Below are 20,715 nucleotides of genomic sequence, written 5' to 3' on the forward strand. Positions count from 1 at the left end.
TGCTCAACAAGGGTAACTATTAGAGAAATGTAAATCAAAACTACAGTGAGGTACGGAGTTCTCTGGTGTTTCAGTGGTTAGGACTCCGAGCTTCCCTTTAGGGAGCAGGAGTTCAGTTCCTGGTCAGGCAACTAAGATCACACACACACACACACACATCATTGTGCTGTACACCTGAAACTAACACAACATTGTAAATCAACTATACTTCAATTAAAAAAAAAAAACTTAAGTGTGAAACAGACACACCAAGTTGTGTGTCTTGCTATGGACTGAATGTGTGTGTCCTCCCAAATTCTTACACTTGAAGTTGTGACTCTCACGGCAATGTATTAGGAGGTGGGGTCTTTGGGAGGTGATGAGCTTTAGGTGAGCTCACAAGGGTGGAGCCCTCGAGATGGGATCAGTGTCCTTACAAGAGAAAGAGACTAGAGCTTTCTCCCTGCCATGCAGGGACACAGCAAGAAGCAAGTCCTCACCAACACTGAATTACTGAGCACTTTTTCTCGGACTTCCCAGCCTTCAGAACTGTGAGATGTAAGTGTCTGTCATTTTGTGTTTATGGTGTTTGGTGAGAGCAGCCTGAATGGACTGACTGTTTCAATGAAGTGCAGACAAAGTTTGGGTTTGAAGCCAACTGGTGTAGAGGGGGCTGCCTGACCCATCTCCCCCTCAGAGAGAAATGTGCCCACTTCTGGGTTCTCACCATCTTTGTCGACAGTGAATGGCACATCCGGGGTGACGATCTCATAGTTGCAGATCTGGCTGAACTGGGGGGAGCAGTCTGCATCCACCGCCTCCACCCTCAAGATGCTGTCATACTGCTTCCCCTCCACCACTGTGGCTTTGTAGGACTTCTCCTTGAACACGGGTGCATATTCGTTGACGTCATTCACCTGAATGTGGACAGTTGCTCTGGAAGAAGGGAGAGGAAAAAAGCTGTCAGTTTTGCTTTTTTGTATTTTTACCCAAAGAATAAACTTCTGCCCTATGGTTAAATTTCCTTTTTTTCCAATATCTTGTTTTATTAAATTCTATGATGGAGATGAAAATTAAACTGCTCACTGTTTTTAATTTAGTGTGGAGACAACAGAAAGTTAAAACAGGAATTTGGGTTGATGCTACAAAGTCCTACTGAGTAAGGCAGCTGGTAAATAAGAGACTTGGGAGACTTCCCTGGTGGTTCAGTGGTTAAGACTCTGTGCTTCCAAAGCAGGCAGCACAGGTTCAATCCCTGGTTGGGGAACTAAGATCCTGTATGCTGCATGGAGCAGTCAAAAATAACAAAACAGAGAGACTTGGGATTTTCTTGACAATGTAGGGCAGGGCACACACAAGGGATTAACTATGTACCAGATATCTGTTTGTGCTCAACCCAGAAAGTTAAAAATATTTTGTTACAAAATCCGGAAAAAAAAAATTAGGAAGTAGAGGTAAAAAGTAGAGATAGAAAATGGGAAATTATGAGCATTAAAACAAGTTTTATCCTGCTTCTAAGGAATAGAGAGCATCATTAAACCACTGCTGGGATATCATCCACTGCTGACCAACAAATGAAGGACTTCAACTTGCCCTCCCTGATCAACCACAGTCCATCTCCCCAGGGTGGACACAAGGAAACTAAGGCATCATCAGACCAAGCTACTGAAAACCATTAGTCTCAAGTGCTACTGACCAGGGCCTGTTTCTGAATCAGACAAAGTCCCTGACTGAAACAAGGCCTTTGTCAAGGAAAACAGTAACATCGCACTTCGTAAAACGGATGAGGCATGATTCACTGGCATGCAGCACTCCAACTATTCACCAAGACCCTCCCCACCCCAATGGAACCTGTCCATCCTGACCCTCACAATGGGATATGTGACATCACCTCACCCACAGAGCTTCTTTCCTTAACCAATACAGTAAGTAGAAACTGATACTTGGAAAAATTAAATTTGCCTAATGCTAGGGGACTAGTAAATGGTGGAGAAAAGACCCTAGAAAAAGACTAAATCTAGGTCTTGTCCAATCGTCTCCGTGACACCAGTAGTTCTCAACTGGTAGGAAGCATGTGAACACACCCAGGATCGGGGGCAGAAGTAAGCTTTCTTTCACCGGCTCAAATGCATTTTATACCCTTAAAATTTATGGGGGGAAAAATATATATATATATGTAAATAACAAAAGAATATCTTCCTCCAGGAAAAGTGGGCTTGTGGAATTTTCAATGGAAGGCCCTAGTATTTTTACTAGAGTACCTGGTAGAATAAAATTACTCATTCATTTATTCAACATCTAACAAGTATCGGACACTTGCTGGGAGCCATACACAAGGGTAAATACACAGGATTCCTGCCCTCAAAGAGCTGACAATCTCAATGGGGACAATCAGAAACCATCCTCTGCCTTGTGTTTCAAAACTGAAAGTCGTGGGACTTCCTTGGCAGTACAGTGGCTAAGACTCTGCACTCACAATGCAGGGAGCTGGAGTTTGATCCCTGGTCAGGGAACCAGATCCTACATGCCACATTAAGAGTTAGCATGCCACAACTAAGACTTGGCACAGCCAAATAAATATTTTAAAAGCAAACAAAAGCAGTAAGTTTTGGGACAGTGGCAACAGTCACCGTTTTCCTTAAACACACACACACACACACACACACACTCTTTGTCCCACTCACTTACTTGTGAGATTTTTTCACATTGGCCCCGTCTGGCCCCTTCCCGCAGTCATAGGCCTGGATGGTAAATGTGTAGTCCTTCTGCAGCTCACAGTCCAGCTTCTCTGTGGAGCGAATGACCCCCTCACCAGTGGATTTATCCACCACCACTGCATCAAAGGGCACATTCTGTCCGTGAATCTTAAATCCACAAATCTCACCTGGGGAGTCAAAGCGGCATGGGTTAGGATTTCTGCCGCACAAACCCAGGGTGCGCTCCCTTCCTCCCCTAAAGAAAATAAACAACAACAATTTGGCAGCCAGGGGTTGGGCGGGGGGGAGGGTCTGTGGACAAAGCGAGGGCGCTTGTGCTTTCATAGGGGGTAAGTTCTGGGAGCTTTAGTAAAAAGAAGCATGTTCTGGCTTTCCAAGCAACTTGTTTAACTTTGCATCCATTCATGCAGGAATACAAAAGAGAGAAAGAGAAAATATAGACAGGCATTTCACAGGAGTACTTAGGAGAGCTCCGGGGTAAAGTAGTTTCATTAGCAAACAGCCAAGGCCTGGTAACACAGAGGAGCTGCCCAGGGACCTGGGAGGGCCGGGCAGTGGTTTTGATTTGGACCAGAGAGGAGGCTAAAAGGCACAGTTAAGTGTTGAGAAAGGAAGAAGCGTGAGGCATAGGTTCAGCACCAGAATTACAGAAGGTCTGTCAAAAAAAAAAAAAAAATCTAAGAAACAAGTCTTCCTGTGCAATGAGCCTGGCTAAAATTAGGGAATCAAAACAAACTACTAAATGAGAAAAAGGTAGAAATACCAACTTTTCAGGCATCCATTTCAACAGCTATCATCTACGATTGAGATACAGTCTCCATTCTGGGAAGGGATGTGCTAGACTGCCCTTGGTTTTGAACTTTATCCTATCAGACCTGAAGAAGAAGCCTGCCTGGGAATGGAAGTGCATCCAAGTTCATTTATGAGCTTCACTGGGAGTTAAAGTGTAGGTCTCCATTCTGGCCCAGGGGAGAACACATATAAACATTCTGATGCGTGTAGAATATATTTCACGTAAAAACAGAACTTCCAAAATTACAACAAGCAGAAAATGGTTACATAGTGAATCTCTCAGATCCAATTTTTTAAAAAAGAATAGGATTATCCATATAGTTCAAATGGATGTCTGATTTCCAGATATTTCTAACCAAGGGTTTGGTTACATACAATTTCCATCAATAGACTTAAAAAATAGAAACAAAGTAGGAGAATAAATAGGGGGAAAAGAGCATGACAGTTTCTTCTGTTTGAGGGCTGATTCCCAATTTCATAAACATAGTTAGTGGGTTAATGTTCATAAGAGGGATAGAAAGAACCCTTTATCACCTTCTTTGGTGACTGTCACCTCAAAACTCTCTAAAGGGAGAAAAGATAAACCCATGTCAGTAATACAGGAAAGCACGAACTCGAAACAATAAGAAAAAAAAAAAGTCAAAGATGCACATATTACATAGAAAAGATTGACATAATTTAACAATACACTCAGTAGCCAGTGGCTAAAACTGTTAGAGCAAAACTGAACCTTCAAGAACAAAATGTCTCTTTGCATCCCACTTACCACAGACGACACTAGCCTAGGGATGAAACACTGCTGTTAAGTTTCCTCACACCCACAGGGGTCACGGGGATCTCTCTTTTGAGGAATACTTGGATGATAACAGTGTCTGAGTCAGTCTACTTGCTGTTTTCTAGTTTTCAGATTTTCATTCTGAAGCTAAGTTCTTGGTGGCTAGATACTGTAACATTCAACTCATCACTGGACTTAAGGAAACAGTGGGAGGGAAGGTTTTATTTCAACCCCTTTGTTCTTGGCCTGAATGAATAACAATGTTTTCTTATCTAGGGTACCCAACCAAGGCAACCCATATCCATACAGAGGCCTCTTCTCATGGAACATCTGCTTAAATATGAACTGAAACCAGATTTGGTGCTAACTGTAGCAACACTACCACGATCACGGTTTTCACTTCCTGAAACACCTGTTCTTCCGAGTCAGTATAAATCCTGCTCACCTCCCCTACAACCCACTAGAGAGCAGAAACGAGAAGGTCAGGGGTACCTTGCCCCAGACTCTGCGTGGCCTCGCCAGGGAAGCCAAAAGGTTACCCAGCCTCAATTTCCTGCAATTTTTTTTTTTAATGTATATCCCTGAACAGTATTGTTTCATTGTGTTTGTGACGTGCAATTCTTGTGACTTGATTTTTCACTCCACCTTTTCTAGCTGTGTGCATCTGAGACGTATTTATCTTTGCTAGCACCTGCAGTTACAGAGTTCATTCACTCACTGGCACACACAGTTAGAAGGCAGTGAGTTAAAACATAAGTGCTTAAAACATTGCCCAGCATAAAGAAAGTCCTCCACAAACACTGGCTGTCGCTGTAATGATTTCCCATTGTGTGAACACACTGGAATTTCAGTGCTCTGCTGTGAGAACAAGTCTCAAGCCACTAGCCACGTGGGGCTGCTTAAACTTGAACTCAAGTTCATATTAAAAGTACATAATATTGGGCTTCCCTGATAGTTCAGTGGGTAAGAATCCACCTGCGAGTGCAGGAGACATCGGTTCCATCCCTGAGCCAGGAAGATCTCACATGCCTCGGAGCAACTAAGCCCAGGAGCCACAACTACTGAGCCTGTGCTCTAGAGCCCAGAAGCCACAACTACTGAAGCCTGCGTGCCTTACAGCCCATGCTCCACAACAAGAGGAGCCCCTGGCAATGAGAAATCCATACACCACAGCCAGAGAGTAGTCCCAGCTCACCACAACTACAGAAAAGCCTGAGCAGCAATGAAGACCCAGCACAGACAAATAAATAAATACTTTCAAATATAAATTAAAAAAAATTTTTTAAGTGCATAATAATAAAAACTCAGTTCCTCAGTCACAATAGCTGCATTTCAAGTGCTCAAGAGTCACATGGGACTAGCAGCTATTCAATGGAGATGTAGACATGAACATTTGATCACACTGCAACCTCTACTGGACAGCGCTGCTCAGGGCAGGGGGCAGGCAAACCGGCAGGCCAAGTCCGGCCAGAGCGTATTTCTGAGTAGCCTGCGAGCTGAAGATGGTTTCTGTGTGTTATTTCATGACACAAGATAATTATAGGAAATTCAAATGTCAGTGTCCATAAGCAATGTTTTATCGGGACATATAAAACACAGACCTGCTAATGTCTTGTCTCGGGCTTCTTCCCCCTGCCTCTCCCCTACAGTGGCACAGCTGGGTCACTGCCAAAGACCAGCCCCCCATGGACTGCAAAGGCTCAAATCCTCACTGCCAGCCTTTTAGAGAAAGATTGGCTGATCACTGCTCTTTAATCCACCATGAGCAGAAACTGCTGGGTACCAGCTGTGCCCAACTGTTTTCCAGAATGTGGTAATTTGCTTGACTATGCTTGCACTTTTGGGGTATAACTAATAAAGTGGGATATATATTACGACATGTCAAGTTGCCCAGCTTTAATTCAGTGGTATAATAACATCTCAGTTTCTTTTTTTTTTTTGACTTGGGAGTCTGCTGTTCTCAAGAGAAAACAGTGAGGCGTCCCACGTCACTCACAGTGAATGACAAGGCTTTCTCAACAAGGCCACTGAATAGGGAAGTGAGGTTTAAGACCTCAGATGAAGCCTCTGACCTGGGTGATGCTGCCTACACAGTGCAATGCTGAGTAAGAGTTCAAAGACACTCACCAGGGACCTCCCTGGTGGTCTACTGGCTAAGACTCCATACTCACAGTGCAGGGAGCCTGGGTTCCATCCCTGGTCAGAGAACTAGATCTCACATGCTACAACCAAGATCCCACCTACCACAGCCAAGAGCTGGCACAGCTTAAAAAAATAAGACACTCAGTCAAGCACTGTCCGTGAGACTGCTTCTGACCACAGGACCATAAGGAGAAGTGGAACTGTCTGCTAGAAGCTGTAAACTGCCCGCTTCATGCTACCAGGCTGGGAGAAGGGGACAGACTTAGGCATCTCTCAGCCTTGTCAAAGAAGGACATCTCAAAATCAGCTCTCGTATTCTACTTCCTTTCTGTCCTGTTCCTTCCCACTCAATCCAGACCATGTACTATTGCTCCAGGCTTCCCGGGTGGTGCAAGTGGTAAAGAATCCACCTACTAATACAGGAGAGGTAAGAGAGGTGGGTTCAATCTCCAGGTTAGGAAGATCCCCTGGAAAAGGAAATGCCAACCTGCTCCAGTATTCTTGCCTGGAAAATTCCATGGACAGAGGAGGAACCTGGTGGGCTACAGTCCATGAAGCTGCAAAGAGTGGGACATGACTGAGCAGCCACTGCTCCACTAGATAAATCTACAGCTCTGCTCTCATCATGTCTGAAATCTCCCACTGGGTTCCCTGGACAACCGACCCCTCTAGCTCTGCTGGCCTCAGACTGCACAAAACCTCCCATCTCTCTCCACTCTTCATCCCCCTACAATCATCTAAAATAGTCAAAAGGAGCTTTAGTAAAGAATTTTTAAAAAGCAAAACAGAAAGATATAACAGTGGATGAACCCAGCAGAGCACAGCTCTCACTTCTCTCTCTCTCTGGCCATGTCCAGTTCTCATCTGACAGTGCTGAGCCCCAACTTTCCATATCGGTCCTTTTGGCTTCCAGTTGGCCTGGATTCTTTCTCAGTCTTCTTCCAAATCTTAGTTCAGGCTCTTCCCCAGACAAGAGAGGATGTCTCCGGAGCTGTTCCTGCAGCCTCTCCAGGTCTGGAGCTGTCCTGCCCTCATGCTGTCCATGCTCCAGTGGAGGTCACCAGTGCCAGCTTGGATACTTCAGGTTCTCTGGTGCGACAGAAATCCACTCCAGCCAACTCAGCCAATTCAGGGCCTTCACTGAAGAGCCACCAGGAGCTCATGGAATTAACTGCAGGCCAGAGACAGGGACTTGGCGACGGTCAGAAACCAAGGCAGCTCCAGAGACCAGCGAAGAGCCGCACAGTTCCACAGCAAGAAGGCCTGGATGGAAGGGCCGTGCCCACAGCTGGTATCATCACCTATCCCTCTGCTGGACATTCACATTCCAAGAGAGAGTGTCTGTCGGCCTGGCCTGGGTCATGCCTATGCTTGGCTGGGGGAGCAGGGTATCAGGCCGTAGACCCACCAACCTGGACCGAACAGGAAGGAGACCAGGAGCTGCTGAGGGAAAACTGACATTTTCTGAGTAGTCAGTGTGCACTACAACATCCCTGCTAATCCACCTCTCCTCCCTGACCCACTTCTCTCTCCGTGGCCTTGGCACCCTTGCCCACCAGCTAGACATCCAGGCTGACTCTTACTTATGGCAACTTTCGAATTCCTTGCTTACTGGTCCAGGCTAGTTTCTGGAACCAGCCCACATGTGGCTCTAATCAAAACAGTTTTTCCAGGTACCTCAGATGTATACTAACGAAAAGCACACACCCAGGGGTTATGCCCTAATGGCCCAGGTACAACAACCTGAGGGCTATGCCTTCCCCCAGAGGACTGTGATGGCTCTCACATTCCAGTGCGCCAGGAACTGTCCGAGAAACTTGCTGAACATGTCCTTTGCCAAGCCCCCTTCCCAGAAATTCAGATTCAGCAGCTCTGGGGCAGAGCCCTGTCATATGCGTTTCTAACAAGTGCTGCCAGGAGGCTCCAAGGCCAACAAGCTGCAATCCACACTTGAGAGATTGGCCCATCAGTGGTTTCTGAACCTCACCGGCTGGTTATAAATTTCTAAGCTGTGCTCCTACAAGTACAGACTCAACTGGGCAAGAGCACACAGGGGAACCTGATGGATGCACCCCAGGACCGCCTGGATGCATGCAGTACTAGAAACCACAGGCGAGGTCCTGTCTACTCTGCCTGGCAACAGAAACCATGCAGCTCTGGGCTCATTTCCAACCCTCTGCTCCTCAGACACACCAAACGGGCTGACTCTTCACCCACCTCTTTGGGACCCTGCCAGCTCCCACCTCTGTTCCATCCTCCCCACTGCCCAATACTGCCCAACCATGTACATCCTTCCCATCCTTGGCAGGAGCTCGAGTCTGCCTTTGGAAATCACATCCTTATCTTTTCATGAACTCCAGTCCACCCAGTGCTGCCTCTCTCACTTGACAATGACCTACAGATGTCCAGGCAACCCTGCTTAACTCTTGGACGATGCTGATCTCACCTTCCCACCTAGAAGATCAGTATTCTGAGAAATGCTTTTATGCATTCTCTGGGAGGCCTAGCAAAGCTACCTAACATTTAATGATTATTGTTCTCAAACCATTCCTTGTTTATTTAAAACTGCTACTCAGCCGATAACTGCCTTGCACTAGGCTGAGTTACACAAGATTTCTGACATTCCAGTTTTTCACGTATTTTGACATTTTCAGACAAAAATGGCATTTTCATGTGACTTAACCTAATATATGCAACTCATGGATGCAAACACAGTCCCAGCCCAGCTGCACATGCTGACAAAGCAAAACTGGGCGGAGGTGTGTGGTGGTGAAGCCCGTGGGCCAACCTTAGGGCATGTGAGTCATGAGAATTACGCAGAATATGGAGAAAAGTAGCACAGATGTGAGCCAACTCTAATTAAATGTCAACAAAAGTAAAGCTCCTGTTCTTACCCTGAAATTTCTTTTGGATTCCATTCATATCATAATTGTTTAATCTTGTAAAATATCTGTACTCAGACTAGGAAGGCAGGAAAAAGAATGCTTCTGTAACCACATATGAAAGGGAAGAGCTTCAAAAAAGGAAGGGGGTGGGGGTGGATGCAGGACTTCCTAGGTGGCAGGGTGTAAAAAATCCACTGGTCAATGAAGGAGATGCAAAAATTCAGGTTGGATCTCTGTGTCAGGAAGATCCTCTGGAGGAGGAAGTGGCAACCCAGTTCAGTATTCTTACCTGGGAAATCCCACGGAGAGAGGAGCCTGGTGGGCTACAGTCTATGGGATCACAAAGAGTTGGACACGACTGTGCATGCACACAGAGTGTTCAGCTCCCAATATAGGCAACTCACTGGGGTCAAAGGTGTCACCATAAAAACAGCAACAATGTGGCTGATAAAGTGGCTCCAGCCTGTAACTGCCCATTAAATACATACAATGCACACCACATGTTTTATCCCCACCTCCACTCAGGCTTCTAGCAGATTAAAGAAAAGGGGCTGAACTGAATGGCATGGTTTTCTAAAATGCTTGACCAATACCAAGATTTTATTTGCCTAGTCTTACCCCAAGAAAACAATGTGGGCCAAACTCTGTGCACTTCACATGATTGTCTGATGAGTGACAAATGACAACACACTTCGGTGACCAGGCTTCCCAGCTTTCACAGGTGTTTATTTAGGAGCTTAGACAAGTCATCTCCGATGGTTACCCACACACAGGCCCTGTTATGGGATTAAGACTGTGGACCAGAATGTTTATCGTGTCATAAAGTCAGTGTTGTGAGAGATAACCTGGTGAAGCTAAGAATCACAGTGGGGGCAGGCTGCCTGGTTCAAAGATTGAGCTGTCATTTGTGGGCTGAGTGATCTCAGGCAAACTCATTCAGCCCTTCTACCAGAATTTATGGATCACTGACTAGTCCCAGGGACTTCTCTGGTGGTCCAGTGATTACGACTCTGAGCTTCCACTGCAGGAGGCACGGGTTCTATCCCTGGTCAGGGAACTAACATCCCGCATATTGTGAAGCATGACCAAAAATTAAAAATAAAACAAATCAAAACAAAAACCCAAACACCAATTAGTCCCAGGAGCCTGTTAAGGGACCAGGGATTAAATGGAGAACCTGGTAGTCATGCTGCTGACAGATGTGCTCTGAGCCTCTGTTTCCTCATCTGGAAAATGGGGGCATGACAGTCTCTACCACATGAGACTGCTGGAAGGAATCTAACCATGCAGAGCCGAAGAATACCCTGTGCCACACCGAAGAGAGCTCAATAAATGTCAGCTGTGGCTGATGCCACCACCATCGTGATGCTAAAGTAAACTCAAAGTCACCACCAACTGCAACCTGAGATCAAAATAAGGCTCCAGACCTGTCCTTTGCTTTACCCAAAAAACATTTAAGAAACTCAGTGAGAAAATAGAATACTACGAAAACTACTAGAGGAAGATGGAAAACAGTTCTCATGTAATGTTATGTGAAAAAAAATTTTTTTTAAAGATTCCTAACAGCAGCAGTGAACACTGAAAATAGCACTTACTACATACCAGGCATTATTTTAAGCTCTTCATATTTATAAATAAATAAGCTAATATTCTCCAAACCCTATAAGGTATATGATATTATCTTCATGTTACAAATGATGAGAATGAGGCTCAGAGATGTTAAGTAATTTGCCCAGAGCCACACAGCCAACGAGCTTCACAGAGAGGATTCAAGCACTAGGCTCCAGGATTTGTGTTCCTTATGTACCAGTCTGCTACAGCCCGGTGCGGGTGGTGTTCTGCGTAGCAGCTGGATGGGAGTTGGATGGAAACCATGGTAACAGAAGAGGGAGGGAGAGAGAAGGTCCCTTCCCTGGGCTGTGCAGCTACTCACTTCGGTAGGAAGAGGACTATGCTTCAGGAAGAGTAGATGAGCACCAGTTCCACCCCTGGGTGTATAATCGAGAGCACTGAACATCCACACAGAGACTTGTACACAGATGTTCACAGTATCACTACTCACAACGGCCACAAAGTGCAAATGATTCTGATGCCCATTACCGATGGATAAATAAACAAAACGTGGTCCATTCATACATTGAAATATTATTTGGCAATAAGAAGGAATGAGGGACATGCCACAATGTGGGTGAACCTCCAGATCATCATGCTAAGTGAAAGACACTAGTCACAAAAAGCCACGTGTTGTTCTTGTGTGAAATATCCAGAATACAGGCAAACCAAAGACACGCAGTAGACTAGTGGCTGCCAAGGGGAGTGACTACTAACAGAGGCACGGGTTTCTTTTTGGGGTGATGATATGTTGTAGAATTAGACAGTGGCTGATAGTAGAACAATTTTATGAATACACTAAAAACCAGTGAATTGTATACATTATGGTAAATGAACTGTATTTTTTAAAAACGACTATAAGACCAGCTGTGCTCCCCTCTGAAAATCTCCAGAAGGAAAATATTTATTTTTTCTGTCCACTATGGCAAATGCAATCAAGTTACCACTATACTTGGCTCTACACTGCTTCTCCATATAGCTTTTTAAAATCCCAATATATAACTTTGGCACATCAATAAAAAATACCTGAGAATCTCTAAACACATAAAACTTTGTAAGTACTATTTCATTCAAGATTATACATCAAGGGTTTTTTTTTTTTGGCAATACTCATTTATATTTCAGAAACAATTACACAAACACTAACAACTTATATCGGGGCCACACAGCATGTAATATCTAAAAAGTTAGATAAAGCTTACATTTAATAATTTCACAATTAAAATGGTGTTTTTATAAACCCATATACCAAAACCAAAAAATAATAAAGAAAAAAGAACCTATCTTCAATTGTGAGGGTAATAAATATTTTTGAAAAGAGAATTTACCGTAAGAATCAATTTTGTGCCCACCAAAAATAATGTATCTGAACTTAAAACAAAATTCACATTTTATTCATGTTGAAATAAACTATATCCCCTGAAGAAAGGAAAGGCTACCCACTCCAGTATTCTGGCCTGGAGAATTCCATGGACTGTACAGTCCATGGGGTCACAAAGAGTCAGACACAGCTGAGCGACTTTCATTTTCAAACTATACAAAATTGATTTTCTTCACCAAAACTAAAAGCAATATTTTCTGTATTATTCCTACATACACCACAAAACACTTATTTTTGTAGGTTTTCTAGGTGTTGCTTACTACATTAAGTTTTAATAAATGACACAATAAAATTAAATTCATCAAGAAAGAAAAAAGTGACACGTAAAATGACTTCAAAGTTAGTACTCAATGTACATTTCATTTCCTACTTCCCATCCTCTGTAACTTTCTGTGCTGCCTAACACAGCATCACAGTTAAGAGCCATCCTGCCTGACTTGGAATCTGGCCTCTGACACATCTAAGCCGTGTGACCCAGAGCTGGTAAGTTAGCAGCTCTGTGCTTCAGCTTCCTCTCTTTAAAAAGGGGTGACAAGAAGTATACTTACCTCAAAAGGCTGTTGAGGATTAAACACAAATGCATATTTGTACAGTACTTACAACAGTGCCCGGGACACTGAATGCTTTGTAAGGGTGATGCATCATGAGTGATATAACGGGACAGAGCTCCACCAACAACAGGACTGGGTACAGCTGGGAATTTGTAAAGAGAGGCCTGGGGGAGTAGACGCCAGAACTCCTGACTGCAATTGCTTCTCGCAATGAATCAGATGTCAGAGACAAGCAAGTACCCTCAGGAACATAAGCTAGATGACCCTAGTAAGGTTACTGATAAGGCCCCGAAACATCACACCCACGAGGAACTGTATTAATAAACAAAGGTGTTGCATGCAAAGTGTGTGTAAATATGTCTATGCAAATAATCAAAAATTTAGTGATGCACACAGGAAACCACTGGCAATGCTAAAAATGATTTTAAATCAGGGGAGGGGGAAACAACCAAAAAAAAAAAATCACCTTGGCTGCCGGACAGAGTCTGTGTGTGTCTTCCTAGCACAGAGCACTTCCTCTACCACGCATCTAATTGGATTTCTCTCTAAAAACCAATAAACGAGTAAAACTAATCAAGAAGGTCTATCTCTACCACTGACTCAATAGCACAAGCTGCTTCTCAGGTTACTCCCCTGGAAATGGGATGTGGCACTTGAACAGAAAGAAGAGAAATTCCATTTTTAAATAGCTCTTCAGAGACACCCTTGCATTCATGTCTCCCATTTACCATGGTAAATTTAATGTATGGAATGATCTAAATGAGCTAATTGAATTTTTCTCATTTGTTTTGAGGCAAACAGAACAAACAGATTTTGTTCTGGAAAAACATCAGGCAAAAACCACTCTTTAAAAATTAACTTCACAACGTCCCTTTTGACTCTGAGGCAAAGAAAGGGAGAAGCTGCCTGTTCCTTCGCCAATTAAGGACGTGACCACGGCCTTGATGTAAAGCAAGAACAGTTCTGATTTGCAAAGTGCTGTTGGAAGCCATCGAGGCAGCAGATCCTCAGAGCAACCCTCGATCTGTCCCAGTGAACACTGAGCTTACAATCTTATAAAGTAACTCAAGCTAAAGATTTACTGAAAGTAACATCTAAGCCAAATGAAATCACTTATAAAAGACTGCTCAATATTCTCAACTAAGTCTCTTCAGGAAACTGAAGCCTAGGTAGTGCAAAGAAAATCATGAGTTGTAATCACTTATACCAGGGGCCCCCCAACTTCTGGAATCTGAAGCCTGATGATTTGAGGTAGAGCTGATGTAATAATAAAAATAAAGTGTTCTATAAACATAATGTGCTTGAATCATCCCCAAACCATCCCTTACCTCCTGCCACAGTCCATCGAAAAATTGTCTTCCATGGAACCTGGTCCCTGGTGCAAAAGGCTTAGGGACCGCTGCCCCAGATCCTTGCCGCTCAGAGACCAGGAGCACCAGGAAATAGGTTAGAAAGGCAAGGTTGCAGCTGCCCCCAGAACCACTGTATCCAAGCCTGCATTTTAAGCACAATCCTGTGCTCTGCACAGACACGAAAGCTTGAGAGGCACTGGTCTGGATGCTCTCTCGCTTGTTACATCAAGACAAGGAACACAGTGATGCAATTAAATGTTTTGCCTTTAAACAAGTACAGGCTTTGCAAGGGCAATCAGGTACCCCTGTGGTACATGGGGGCCACACACAACCCTTAGCTATCAAGACATTCTCAGAAAGGCTCACAAACAACCCAGATGGGACATGTGAAAGGCTTCCCAGACTCACGACAGGGAGTGAACAGACAGACTGGTACCTGCAAAGCGCAAAGGCGCGTCTTTGTCCAGGGCGATGAGAGGGGGGTCGAGGAGCACGGTGCTGTCGCTCTCCGTAACTAAGCCATGATACGTGGGCTCCAGCCATGGCTTGTGCTTGTTGACTGTGTTTAAAAACAGAAGAAGGAGAAAGGACATAGGCCAGGTTAGAATCGTTATTTTCAACACCACTGTTTTTGAAAACACACATCCGTATCATTAACAATAAAACCCTCATGAGTCTGAAAGGCCATGCTGCTATTTTTTGTGGCCAAGTCTGGTAAACTCCTAAAGAAATGCAGAAATTATCTGAGGCCAACCCCCGAAGCAACCAAAAATAAGAAATGAACTTCTCTAGAAACTGAAAGAAAGAGAAAAGATTGATGGTTATATGGACAGTATCATAGACTAACTCATACCACCTCTGTTTTCAGCCGATCCTAGAAGAATTACAAATAAAAATATGTTATTTCTTGGATTAAAAGATACAAACTAAACAACAAGGCCCTACTGTATAACAGTGAACTGTACTCAAAATCTTATAATAAACCATGGATTTGTTGTTCAGTTGCTAAGTCATGCAACTCCATGAACTATAGCCCACCAAGCTTCCCTGTCCTTTACTATCTCCTGCAATTTGCTCAAATTCCTGTCCACTGAGCCAGTGATGGAAAAGAATATGAAAAAGAATATACAGATATGATAAAGATATAAAGATAAAGAATAAAGATAATGTTTATGTGTGTATGAAAGAGAGAGAGAATATATATATAAGACCCCATAGACTGCAGCCCACCAGGATCCTCTGTCCATGGAATTCTTCAGACAAGAACACTGGGATGGGTAGCTATTCCCTCCTCCAGGGAATCTTCCCGACCCAGGGATTAAACTCAGGTCTCCCAAACTGCGTGCACGCTAAGTCAGGCAGATTCTTTACCAACTGAGCCACCATGGAAGCCCACATTTAAGAGTATATTCTTAAATATATACATATATTTTTAAAGACAGAATCACTTTGCTGTATATCAGAATCACTTTGCTGTATATAAATCAACTATACCTCCAAAAAAACAACTTTTTTTAAGAGATACAAACCGCTACATATAAAATATATAAGCAACAAAGGTAGTCTGTATAGCACAGTTATTATTTGAAAATAACTTTAAACAGAATGTAATCTATAAATATACTGAATCACTCTAACTTACAGCTGAAACTAATACTGTAAATCAACTATACTTCAATTTTTAAAATGTTATTTATGACAGTAACAGTATTATTTATTTAAAATTAGCATTACAAAAAGAAATGTAAAACAAATGGGTGAAACAAGATTTATGAATATAAAATTATAAATATAATGAATTAAAAGAAAATGATACGCAAAATTCCTGAAAAATATGACTGAAAACAGTGATCAAGAAAAACCCGCTTTAAAAAATAATAACAATTAAAAAAAATAATAAAAACAATCTGCTCTGGGATCAGGACAGCCTGGACCCAGAGTCCAGCACCCCTCTATAAATGTGCTGTGTGACCTGGAACACGTAACTGATTTCCTGGTCTCAATCTCCTTTTTAAAATATTTAGTTTTGGTTGCCCTAGGTCTTCATTGCTCCCCGTGGACTTTCTTGAGTTGTGGCACTTGAACTTACTACAGTGGCTTCTCTTGTTGCAGAGCACAGGCTCTAGGCACAGGGGCTCAGTAGTTGTGGCACACGAGTTTAGTTGCTCCGAGGCATGTGGAATCTTCCTAGACAAAGGATCAAACCCAAGTCCCCAGCATTGGTAGGTGGATTCTCATCCACTGCACTTGCAGGGAAGTCCTCAGTTTCCTCTTTAGTGAAGCCTGGACCCCCATCCCCAACAACCCACAGGGCTAGGGTGGACAACTGGAGAAGTGATGTTTTTCCTTCTCAACTGGGCACTAGCACTGCTCCTTTCATGTTTAGGGTAAGAACATCTGCTCTGACAGCCCGCTGATCTGAGAAAATGAATTTGTGGTTTCTGTCCATTTCGTTTTTCCCCACCTGTGGCCCCCACAGGGTCTGTGCTGAGACTTTCCTCTGGTTGAGGCCACCAAGCCCCTCACTGGGTTCCTCTCTCCACCAGCCTATTTTGAGCTCCTCTCACAGCTGGAACCTTTCCATTTTCCTCTTATTTTCACCTTCTGAGTATTCACATTATAACCTCAGGATATAGATTAACCATGGAATGACTCATGAAGCTGATCTGATTAAAAGGAATGCTGTTGTTGTTCAGCCACTAAGTCATGTCTGACTCTTTGCCACCCGATGGACTGCAGCCCATCAGGCTTCCCTGTTCTTCACTATCTCGAATTCATGTCCATTGAATCAGTGATGGGTAAACAATGGAAACAGTGAGAGATTTTATTTGGGGGGGGGGGGCCTCCAAAATCACTGCAGATGGTGACTGCAGCCACGAAATTAAAAGATGCTTGCTCCTGGAAGAAAAGCTATGACCAACCTAGACAGCATATTAAAAAGCAGAGACATTAATTACTTTGCCAACAAAGGTCCGTCTAGTCAAAGCTATGGTTTTTCCAGTAGTCATGTATGGATGTAAGAGCTGGGACTACAAAGAAAGCTGAGCGCTGAAGAATTTATGCTTTGAACCATGGTGCTGGAGAAGACTCTTGAGAGTCCCTTGGACTGCAAGGATATCAAACCAGTCAATTCTAAAAGAAATTACTTCTGAATATTCATTGGAAGGACTGAAGATGAAGCTGAAACTCCAATACTCTGGCCACCTGATGCGAAGAACTGACTCACTGGAAAAGGCCCTGATTCTGGGAAAGACTGAAGGCAGGAAGAGAAAGGGACGACAGAGAATGAGATGGTTGGGTAGCATCATGGACTCAATGGACAAGAGTTTGAGCAAGCTCCGGGAGGTGGTAATAGATACAGAAGCCTGGAGTGCTGCATGCAGACTATGGGGTTGCAAAGAATCGGACACAACTGAGCAACTGAACTGAACTGAGTCAGTGATACCATCCAACCGTCTCATCCTCTGTCGTTCCCTTCTCCTCCTGCCTTCAATCTTTCCCAGTATCAGGGTCTTTTCTAAAGAGCTGGCTCTTCACATCAAGTACTGGAGCTTCAGCTTCAGCATCAGTCCTTCCAATGAATATTCAGGGTTGATTTCCTTTAACTGGTTATAAAACTTTATTTCCACATAGTTGGGGCCTATTTCTTGAATGAACTACCCAGATTCTCTTTGGGCAGTCAACCAGAAGTGACTGAAACTAAATTTAAATATTTAATTGTCTTTCATGCCATGTGACCATGATGTGGTCCTACTTTTCTTTGCTTTAATGATGGTGGGACGAGGGGAGACGGTGAGGATCAGAAATACGTGAGCCCCACCTGCACTAACTTCCCTGCTGAAGAAGCAGAGTGCTCACATGTGAAATTCCAAAGGAGCAGGCCTGTGTCTGCGAGGCGGAAGATGAGTGACCCACTCTCTCCTTAATGATGCCTCCACCCAACATTTTATACAGGCTGCACCCAAACCAACGGAAAGCTCCTTGCCTTCACTTTCAAAGCAAACCGAGACCCACAGGGAGCTGGCTAAAGGGTATAGACGGTTTCGGTTTTGCAAGATGAAAAGAGTTCCAGCGGATGATTGCACAACAGTATGAATGAATGAACCCAATATCACTGACTCCAACACTTAAAAATGGTGAAGACGGGAAATTTTATGTTATGGATATTTTACCACATTAAAAAAAAAATTCCACACCCACAAAATAAACCCAGATGTAGTCATTTCTTATCCCCTGTGCTGTCTACTGAGAGCTATTACAAAAGCCAAGTAATGGCCTCCTCCCTGTCTCCTCCCACAGCGGCTGGGGTACTGCTGTGGACATGGGGGTGGCTCAGAGCCTGCACTCTCAGAACCCACCTACACCAAAGGTCCTGAGGACCCCGAACAACTCTGCCTTAGGAGGGCCCGTCTATCTATCAGTAACAATAATAATAATCAGTGCTGAAGGTTAAAACCAAAGAAAAGTGTTAGTACTGATATTATTAATTCATTTCAAAAACAAAGCCACTGTGAATTAACATAATATTTTAATAAAAATAAATATATGTTTTAAAACAGAGTTTACTAGGAAGACTGGCAATGCTTTACAGTCTGCAAATCCTTTCATGGCCCAGCTTAGCAGAAGACAGCTCCACTCCTGCAACCAACAGGCTGCATTACAATGCATCATGCAGCCTCTAGGAAACTCCAATGTGCATTCATGAAAAAATGAGGAAAAAGCAAGTGATGTCTTAATATAATTAAAACAGCTTTGACCTCTCGGATGCCCTGACAAGGTCTCTCGCCTCAGGCCTCTGTTGAAGCATTCCCTCCTCCAGCCCAAAGATTGCGTGCGTGCTAGAACTAAGCAGTCCCCATAACAAAGACCGAAGACCTGGAGTGCCAAAACTAAGACTCAGGGCAGCCAAAAAAACATAAATAAATAAAAGAGATTCCCCCCTCCAATTAAGACAGAGTCCGCTACTCTGCCCCCCAGCCCTGCTTCCTCTTTCTTTCCTCTGCTACTCCTCCTGAACACGAGCAGTCAGCCCAGGACCTGAGGCAGGCTACCTGGCTTCCCTGGGCCTCAGTTTCCCCATCTGTAAAATGGGGACAGCAACAGCACCCACCTCTGAGGTTCCCATGTGATCTAACCCATCCCACGTAAAATGCTCAGGACAGGGTCAGGCACTCAGGAGATGCCATAAGGGGCAGAGTTGTTGTTAATTCTCCTGTAAACATACACACAAAAAACCAGGGATTCCAGCGGGGCGTGGACCTTTTTCTCTACTTATTCCCAGGACTTAGGATCTCATTCCTCAGGAACTATCTAGTAAGTGAGTGAGAATATACACATGGACGGTACAAATACAGTCAGTGCCCTGGTTTATAAATTCTCTCATAGAGAAGAAAGTTTTGGTGCAGAGAATTGGAAAAAAAAAATGTAGGTGTTTTAGATATTGGGAAGATGTTTATTTTTTGTTTCTGGCAGTTGGATGTTCCAGGAAAAGGAGACAAGAATTTTGGAGACACCAAAATATTGAGGGATCTGCCTAGACAGGTAAGTTCTCGTTAGATTACGAAGGGAACTGTTAATTATATGAAAGCAAACCTAGATCACAAAGACCAAAAACTTATAGTGCCTCTGGAAAACATCCCTTCCTCTCATAACAGCTGCTCCTGGAACAAGAGACTTAGTAAAGAAGAGAGTTCAGCTGGTTGTGGTACAACCTCCCCTTCTCCAGAAATGCACCCCCAGGGGAAGGGTGGGAGGAAGGGATAGTTAGGGAGTTTGGGATGGACATGTACGCACTATTATATTTTAAATGGATAACCAACAAGGACCTACTGTACGGCACAGGGAACTCTGCTCAACAGTATGTGGCAGCCTGGATGAGAAGGGAGTTTAGGAGGGGAATGGATACATGCATATGTATGGCTGAGTGGCTTGGCTGTTCACCTGAAACTATCACAACATTGTTAATCAGCTCTACTGCAATATAAAATAAAAGTTAAAGGGAAAAACAAGAAGTAACCCCTAGGACAGTGGTGAGTTAAGTGACTTGGTGCTCTGCATGGGTCCCACAGTTGGCTGCAGCCTTTGAGAGGAGAGGGTTCCAGAGAGCACAGAAAAGAGCCTCACTTTGTAACCAGGTTGAATGCTTTCCCTAAGTGCTAAAACTCCTCATCCTCTCCAGGTCTTGTTAAACCATCCTACAAGACAGGCTGGAACACTGGCTGGTGTCACAGATCTAAGACAAATAAACAGGCCATTTTAGAGAAAGTACTCCAAAAACCTCTGCTGTTTGTCACTAATCTCTCATTTGAAAACACAGAAGGCTAGGAACTTCCCTGGTGGTCCAGTGGCTAAGACTCCATACTCCCAATGTAGGGGGCCTGAGTTCGATCCCTGGTCAGGGAACTAGATCCCACATGCTGCAACTAAGACCCAGCTCAACCAAATAAATAAATACTAAAAGGAAAAAAAAAAACTCAGAGGCTATTAGTTCAATTCACTATTGATAACGTACTACTAAAAGCAATATTCAA

The 20,715-nt window shown here is 43.7% G+C and overlaps 1 protein-coding gene across 4 annotated transcripts in view; it reads right to left on the bottom strand.

The window, feature by feature from the left end:
- The window catches only part of CLSTN1 (calsyntenin 1), a 73,867-nt gene that overhangs the window by 23,012 nt on the left and 30,140 nt on the right, over positions 1-20,715 (bottom strand). For 2 of the 4 annotated variants that reach the window (XM_055419517.2, XM_055419519.2), the window contains exons 2-5: positions 14,622-14,744; positions 4,023-4,052; positions 2,668-2,863; positions 707-915 (exon numbers count right to left, since the gene is read on the bottom strand). In XM_055419517.2, coding sequence (XP_055275492.1) covers positions 707-915; positions 2,668-2,863; positions 4,023-4,052; positions 14,622-14,744 — 558 coding nt within the window. The remainder of the gene's footprint in view (positions 1-706; positions 916-2,667; positions 2,864-4,022; positions 4,053-14,621; positions 14,745-20,715) is intronic. The other 2 variants (XM_055419518.2, XM_055419520.2) reach the window with 1 other exon arrangement.

Source organism: Moschus berezovskii, chromosome 17 (assembly GCF_049115385.1).
Source record: "Moschus berezovskii isolate FMDL1 chromosome 17, NW_MosBer_1.0, whole genome shotgun sequence".
NCBI classification, from domain to species: Eukaryota; Metazoa; Chordata; class Mammalia; order Artiodactyla; family Moschidae; genus Moschus; species Moschus berezovskii.